The 8,152-nt window shown below is 41.1% G+C and overlaps 2 protein-coding genes across 3 annotated transcripts in view; one reads left to right on the top strand and one right to left on the bottom strand.

Annotated features, from left to right (window-relative positions):
• Positions 1-4,759, bottom strand: part of FAM114A2 (family with sequence similarity 114 member A2) — a 29,878-nt gene extending 25,119 nt beyond the window's left edge. The window contains exons 1-4 of one of the 2 annotated variants that reach the window (XM_027841736.1): positions 4,635-4,759; positions 2,632-2,876; positions 1,557-1,656; positions 952-1,041 (exon numbers count right to left, since the gene is read on the bottom strand). In XM_027841736.1, coding sequence (XP_027697537.1) covers positions 952-1,041; positions 1,557-1,656; positions 2,632-2,862 — 421 coding nt within the window. In that variant the 5' untranslated portion in view covers positions 2,863-2,876; positions 4,635-4,759. The remainder of the gene's footprint in view (positions 1-951; positions 1,042-1,556; positions 1,657-2,631; positions 2,877-4,634) is intronic. The other variant, XM_027841737.1, reaches the window with a different exon arrangement.
• Positions 4,760-4,815: 56 nt separating this feature from the next.
• MFAP3 (microfibril associated protein 3) overlaps positions 4,816-8,152 on the top strand; it is an 18,896-nt gene continuing 15,559 nt past the window's right edge. Inside the window, exon 1 of the mRNA XM_027841738.1 lies at positions 4,816-4,896. The gene's annotated coding sequence lies outside the window, so the exon portion shown is untranslated. The remainder of the gene's footprint in view (positions 4,897-8,152) is intronic.

The raw sequence follows: 8,152 nt of genomic DNA, 5'->3' as shown, positions 1-8,152 counted from the left end.
ATTGTTATTTCTTTTTTTTTTTTGGTGATAATAATAATTTTTCTTTTTTTCTTTTTTTTTTCTTTTTAACATGTGTTTTTAAAACTTTGGGTTACAAATTTTCCCCCTTTCTCCCTCCCCACCCACCCTCATTGAAAAGGCAAGCAACTCGATATAGGTTATAGACATGTAGTCATGCAAAACACTTCCACAGGAGTCCTGTTGTGAAAAACTAAGTATATTTCCCTTCATCCTATTCTACCCCCCATTTATTCTATTCTCTCTTTTGACCTTGTCCCTCCTCAGAAGTGTTTGCTTTTGATTATCCCCTCCTCCAATCTGCCCTCCCCTCTATCAACCCCCTGCTTATTATTTCTAAGATAAGGAAACTGAGGCAGATTTAAACTCAGGTATTCCTGACTCCAAAGCCAATATTCTATCCACATACCACCAGAGCAATTATGCTTTTGGACAGTTCTAATAATTAGTAAGTTTTTCTTTAATGGATCTGAAATCTCCATCTCCATATCTTTCAATCATCAGTTACACTGTCCTCTGAGTGGCATGCAGAACAAACATAATCCTTCTTCCATATGACATAAAAATATTTTAATTTATCAACCACGTTTATCTAGACTAAATAAATAACCCCAGCTCCTTCAACTATTTGTCATGTGATAAAGCCTCCAGACATTTCACCACCTTGGCCACCTTTTCCAGAGGTATTTCAATTTAATATAGTTATATTAAAACATACAAATACAACTTAAAATATCTTCTTGGAAAAAAATCTTTTCGGAAACAATCACACTATACTCTGAACATACGAAAATTTAACACAATAAAAATATAATCTACTGCTATGGTAATTCGTTATTTCTGGTTGCAATAAGTTATTTGCTAAATGAATGATAACTTCGAGTACTCTACCTCAATAGAAAAATATAGTTTCTAATACTTCAGTATACTGACCTGTGTTTTGAGCTTCAGATGAAATTTCAGTGGGGCTAGGGATGCCAAGGGAAGTCTCTGCTTTCTCAATGACATTTGAAATGCCTTGTCCTAATGAGGGAAAATGACACTTCTATTACGTATATATGTGACCATAGTCACCAAAGCTACATAAATAGCAAAACAAACCCAAATTCTAAATGAACAATCCAGATTTTAAAAATCAACACAACAGGTAGGACATGTTGAGTATATGCTATTCCAGGTTACCTGGCTTACCCCTTGTAAAACTTAATTCATCTTTTGTTTTAGTAGGAAAAAGTGATTTTAGGATACTAGAAATTCCTAATCTCAAATTACTGGTAGAAATTCAGCAATCCCTATTATTACTACATGGAATCTATGCAATATTTGGTTAGCTTACTAGTCAACTACCTAATTTGCCAATGTTTTCTTCTTTTAAAAAATGTTTCATTGAAATTTTTATTTTTATATCATAATCATTTCCTAATATTCTCTGTTTCTTCATATAATGAAACTTTTCCCACAAAGTTAGAGGCACAGAAATTATAAGAATGTTTACATAAAACACAAGCAACAGTTAACAAAATGACTTCAGAACTTACCTACAGTGGCTACAGTAGCTGAAGCAGAAGAAAGCAAAGACTTGCCCCAGTTTCCCCAGTATCCCCATCCTGTTTGGGGTACTTCTTTAGAAACAGGATCCTATTTTTTTTTCAAACAACCAGGAAAGAAAAAAAAAGAGAAAAACAGAAATGTGAATACAAATGCCTTCTTTTTTTTTTACATTATCTTTCAGAGTATATAGATACCAAAGTCCTCTTAATAGCATAACAAGTATAATTATGATGAAAACACTCAATGCACAAATAACACTTTACATATCCAAAGTACTTTATGCATATCCTCATTTGATCAACTAAACAACTCAGTGAGAGAAGTAATAATAATAATAATGATAGCTAATATGTATACAACAGTATATGGTGGGAGTGGGGGGGAACTGTGTTAAGCATCTTACAATTATTATCTCATTTTATCCTCATAACAACCCTGGGAGAGAGATCCTATTATTATCACCATTTTACAGCTGAGCAAACAGAGTGAAACAGATTGACTTGACAGTAATGTAACTTACATTATTTCTCCCACCTTAAAGACGACAACTAAAACTTAGAAATGTATGGTGATTTGCCCAAGTTCACATAGCTTGTAAGTAAAGAAGCTGATAATAAAACCGAGGCCTTGTGGTTCTGATTCTTAATAGTGTGCTTTTAAATACTGCATATCATATTGCCTTTCATAAATGAGTACATAAGGGGAAGCCAGGTCCAGGAGTCCTTTAAAAAGCCAATAACATTTGGGGCAGCTGGGTCGCACCATGGATAGAGCACCAGCCCTGGAGTCAGGAGGACCTGAGTTCAAATCTGACCTCACACACATAACACTGGCTGTGTGACTCTGGACAAGTCACTTAACCTCAATTGCCTCACCAAAAAATAAAATAAAATAAAAAGCAATAATATTAACCATTTAACTTTTGTACATTATGCAAGACTTCTTAGGTGTTAGGAGATGTTAAACAGTGCTTAATAGATGCTTTTTTTAATGATTCTAAGATATGTTCTTATACTCTCTTCTTCAGTGATTTTTAACTTCAAATTATAATTGACACTCTACCTTGCCTACAGACTTCAGTCCTTCATTCGGGAGAAATTCTGAAGTCACAGGCTCACAAGGAGGTTTTATTTCAGGTCTTTTACGAGTAGGGGCAATAGGCTCCAATTCAGATTCTTGCTTGGCACTAGGGTCAGCAGAATGAGGTTGATTGTTTGGCCCACTGTTTCCACTCTCCAAAATGGGAATTTCTTCTACTGTTGCCATATTCTTGACACCATCATTTTCAGACATGATTAGAACCTCTCCTAATACAAATGATACCCCAAGAACAAAAATCAAGATTTTTCATTTAATAATATAACATGACTTTTTTTCTGGGTAAACACTTTAAAAAAACCTTTTTTATAAGTCATTAATAGTTACAGATATACATATACTTTAGTAACTTCTTTTTCTCCATTGTTAAAGAGAGAATAAAAGTTCAAACCCTCCAGGGGAAAGAAAACAACTGTGATTCTGAATTGGTATCTCCATTTTCAGTTGAGGGAAATGAGATGACTGAAGTTTTAATCTATTTTTGGATCAAAATTAGCTCTTGGATCAGGCATGATAATTTTCCTGTCATATTGTTTGATCTGCTGAGCAATCTATCAAACCTCCCTCCCCATGCCCCACCCTGACTCCACTACCACCACCAAAGCAAAGTTTGGGGGCAAGAAATCACAGTAGGTATAGTCTATAAAAGCATAGTTTACTTCCAAGGAATTGACACTCCTACACCAGGCAAGTGAAAAAGCAAAGGCACAAAATTAAATTCTACAGACATAAACATACAAGTCTGTGAACTACAGAATCAGACTCTTCCAGATGGAAGCCACCTCAAAGAAGGGCACTTTGATGTAAAGGCAAAAGCAATTGGCAAGAAGTCAAGAGATCTCAATTTTTTAAGTCTCCACTCTGTCTACCACCTTATTTGATTATATGTCAGTGTCTTATTTTATTCTTTGAGCCTCAATTTCATCTTTAAAGTGAAAGTTGAACTAAATGATCTTTAAGGTTCCATCCAGCTCTAACAATCTATAAGCATGAGTAATGATGAGTATATGTCACATATAACCCCCATCCTGTAGATGTAAATGCCATTTAACCCAGCTGCATCTAATTCAATAATTAGAACTAGCCAAAAAAGAGGTAGTGTCTCATCATTGAAGGTCTATAATGATGAGGAACTCACTGCATATGATAGGCCCCTCCCATTTTGGGGCAGTTCTAATTGTTCATTTTTCCTTATGGTAACCTAAAACGGCTTCCTGGGACTTCTACTCTCAATAGGACCTCTGGAGCTGTGCAAAACAAGAGTAATGCCTCTTCCCTATAATTCTCCAGATACTTAGTGCCTAAAATAAGCATTTGAACCTTCAGTTTTAGCAAAATCGAAGTAGAATCTGGCTTGGGTGACAGGAATTAAGGAGTTACAAGAAAAACAATCAGGGAATCACAGATTCATCACGCCTAAGAGCTGGCTGGGCCCTTACAGATCATCTAAGTTTTACTCTTCGTTTTCAGATAGAGAAACTGAGACTCAGGGAAGTAGGTGACTTGCTAAACCGCACAGCTTAAGTACTAGGTGACCTGCATGCAGGCTTACAAAGCCGGGGGTCGTACAGCTGTAGAAAAAGCCCCGGGTTCTAGTCCCTGCTTTGCCACTAACTCGCTGTGTGACCCTGGGCAGTGGGCACTCCTCATTTATAAAATGTTGGGGGTTGAAATAGATGTTCTCTAAAGAAAGGGGGAGGGATGATGCCAGCTAGGAAAGCCTCAGGCTCTCGCAACGCCTCCATTGCATTTTAAGCGAATGCCCCGAGGCCGATCGGCGTCACAGAGACCCACGCAGCCGCATGCCCCGCCCCCGCACGCACTTACGTAGCCTTGACGTGCACAGCCGGCCTCCAAAGGCCGAGATGCTTGAAGCCTCTCTTCCTCCCCACCCAGAACCCCTGCGGCGGGGATCCCCTATCCACCATCTGCTGCCTCCCACACACCGCATCCCTTCTTTCTTTTACCATTCTCCAGTCCTAGTCTCGCCACCTCAATCCCCCTCCTCAAGGGGGCTCCGCACCATAGAGAGCGGCTGCGGCCGACCAAAGCTATCTCCGGCGCCCCGGAAGTGGACTGTCACCTCGGGGAGTCGGAGGGGAGGGAGCACCTCCGCTCCCAGCCTCACTTCCGTCCGCCCCGACTTTCCTCTCTGGAAAGTGCTTCCGGGGGCACAGCTGCAGAGACGGCCACTGCCGGAAGGAACGCTGGTCTCCTGTCCCGAGGCAGGTCGGTGTTTCTGTTGGGAGGCGGCGAGGGGGGCAGTTAAAGCCGGTGAGGTAACGACCGCGGGAGCGCGCGAGCGGAGCGGCGGGAGAACAGATGCTGAGGCAGGGAGCCGAGGACCTGTCCTTCGTCCCCGAGTCCCCTCTACCGACCTGGTTCTCTTTGGTCTAGCCCAAGCCCCCCCCTTCACATTTAGGGGAGGGGGTGCATTATGAGGGGAGGACGGCGAGGCCGACATTATCTCTCTTCACTTTCCCACGTCCTCGGCTTCCTCCCTTCATTCTCTTTCATTCTCCCTCCTGCCCCCTTCTCCTTCCTCCTGATTGAACCTTTCTTCCAAGTTAGGGAATGACACAGATCGATTTGACCACATCGATCGGTGATCACTTGTTAAGGTGGCTGGAATGGTGAGGTTCCCTCCCAAAAGCTTGGCCGAGGTCAAAGATTTGTTTATTTTTAAAGAGCTCAATCTGGCCAAGATCAGAGGCTTGTTCGTTCGTTCATTGATTTAATTTTAAGGAGTTCAGTCTTTCAGCTCCTGCCTCCATGCACAAGCTGCCCCTCAGGCCTTACCTGCCCCCAGGTTTTCTGGGAATCTGTCGTTTCCTAAAGGACGCGGCCCAAGTGTCATCTTGTGTGGAAAGTCATTCCCGCCTTAGTTGTGGGTGCTTCTCCCCACAGCCCGTCGATGCATGTATACGTGTCTGTGTGCGTGTTTTATCGACTCAGTTAAACTGTGACCTCCTGTGTGGGAAGGGACTTTTTTGTCTTGGTACCTTGTGCTCTATAGGTGCATAAGAAATGATTGCTTGAATCAAACGGAGACGTTTGTTATCTCCCCAGTGCCTCCTACTGTGCTGTGCACGCAGTAGGCTCTTTTGTATTTCAAGGATGTTATCTAAGTTGCCTTCACACTGTCTTAATGGTAGAATTACAGCTTTGTAAAAATGGAAAGGACTTTAGATCAAGGCCCGGGGGTTCTTAACTTTTTTTGTGACTCTTATCCTTTCAGTATTCTGGTGAAACTTAAGAGCTCCTTCTCAGAATGTTTTTTAATGTGTAAAACAAAATATGTAGAATTACAAAGGAAACTAATTATATTGAAATACAATTTTCAAAATTTTTTTAAAATACATTCACAGAACCCCGCGTTAAGAACTCCTGATCTAGTCCAGTTCTTTAGTTTTTTTTAATGAAATTAACATCCAGAATCATGATGATGTTAGTCTGTAACAGAGTTGGAACCAAAATCCAGGTCTAGCGTTCCACTTCCAGCATTGTCTATGTTATTTTCCTAACGATTTCTAAAAAAATGAGTCAAAAGTCACCACACAGCAGTAATGTTTTTCCTGGTGTAAGAGGGCAGGATATTTTGGGGTGCCAACAACTTTCTCACCTCGGACTTGATCAGAATTTGGAGAACTAGTCTGAAAAACTTCAAAAGCGGTCACTGTGAGCTGATTGCCACAGTAAATTGTTAAAGGATCACTTTTTGAAAATAAACTTGATGAAGCTATGATAATAATGCAACTTTTTTAGCGTGTTGTGATTATGAAGCAGTTTCACAACTTTCTTGATCCCCAGGACAATTCTGTGGAATAGGTAGTTCAGCTATCTGACCCTCATTTTTTAAATGACAAAACTAGGACTCAGGAAAGTGAAATAAGTTACCCAATTAGTAGAATAAGTATTATTTTCCTTATTTTACAGAGGAAGAAACAATGCTTCAGAAAGGTGAGGACCTTGTCTAAGGTCACATTTTTAACAAGTGGAGAGGGAGAAGGGGAGAATTAAACCAGGGTCTTCTGATTTAAAATCCAGATCTCTTTTCATGCTTTTTCAAAGCTGCATCTGAAAGCCTCCAAACTGTTAATTATGAGTGTGAAATTACTAAGGCATTGTTTGGAAGCGTATTTTTTTTGGCCAGTTAGTCATATCCAGTTCTCTGTGACCCCATTTGAGGTTTTCTTGGCAAGGATACTGAAGTGGTTTGACATTTCCTTCTCCAGCTCATGTTACAGATGAGGAAACAGGCAGTCAGGTTAAGTGACTTGCCCAGGGTCACACACCAAGTGTCTGAATTCCTGACTCTGGGGCAGGCACTGTAACCACTGCAACACTTAGAGCATAACAATTACCTGGTACAAAGTTGCCCAAACCAGTCAATCAGTAAGCATTTATGAAACACCTACATGCCAGGCACCATACTAAGTGCTGGGGATACAAAGGAAGGTAAAAAACAGTCCCTGTGTTCAGAGAGCTCGCAGTCTAATGGGGGAGGCAATAGGTAAATAACTATGTACAAACAAAATATAAACAGGATAAATTGGAAATAATCAGCAGAGGAAAGGCACTAGAATTAAGAGGGCTCAGAAAAGCCTTCCTGTACAAGTTGGGGTTTCAGCAGAGACTTGAAGCCAAGACATGGAGATGAGAAGGGAAAGCATTCTGAACATGGGGACCAGCCAATGAAAATACCCAGAGCTGTGTGATGGAGTCTCTTGAATAAAAGGAGGCCAGTATCACTGGATTAAAATAGGGGAAGGGCATAAAGTATAATAAAACTGGAGGGGTAGGGAAGACAGGTTATGAAGAGCTTCTAATGCCAACAGAAGGAAAATGTATGTTTGATCCTAGAGGTGATAGGGAGCCACTGGAGTTTATTGAGTAGAAAAGGGTGAGGGGTGCAGTATCGTCAGATCTGTACTCTAGGAAAATCACTTTGACAACTGAGTGGAGGATGGACTGGAGTGAAGAGAGAGATTTGTGACAGACCAACCAGTAGGCTGTTGCAGTAGTCCGGGCCTGAGGTAATGAGGGCCTGCTAGGGTGGTTGCAGTGTGAGAGGAGAAAAGGGGGGTGTATGGGAGAGATGTTAAAAAGGTAAAATTTACAGGCACTGACAACAGATTGGATTATGGGGTGGGGCTTTTGGGGGTGGGGGAAAATGTGAGAGGGAGTAAGCAATTGAGGATGACACCTAGGTTGAGAGCCTGAGTAATTGGGAGGATGGTAGTACACCCCTCACAATAATAGGAAAATGAGGAAGGGAGGAGGTTTGTGGGGAAAGATAAGTTCAGTTTAATCATGTTGAGTTTAAGATGACTATGGGATATTCAGTTTGAGATGTCCAGCAGGCATTTGGAGATGCTAGCCTTGAGGTTAAGAAAGAGATTGGGAGGGGTGGGATGACAGCTAGGTGATGCAATGGATAGAACACCAGCCCTGGAGTGAGGAGGACCTAAGTTCCAATTCAGCC

The sequence above is a fragment of the Vombatus ursinus genome, unplaced genomic scaffold (genome assembly GCF_900497805.2).
Source record: "Vombatus ursinus unplaced genomic scaffold, bare-nosed wombat genome assembly UNPS02014863.1, whole genome shotgun sequence".
Taxonomy (NCBI): Eukaryota; Metazoa; Chordata; class Mammalia; order Diprotodontia; family Vombatidae; genus Vombatus; species Vombatus ursinus.
The sequence above is the reverse complement of the archived record's forward strand: the minus strand, read 5'-3'. Positions and strand labels throughout refer to the sequence as shown.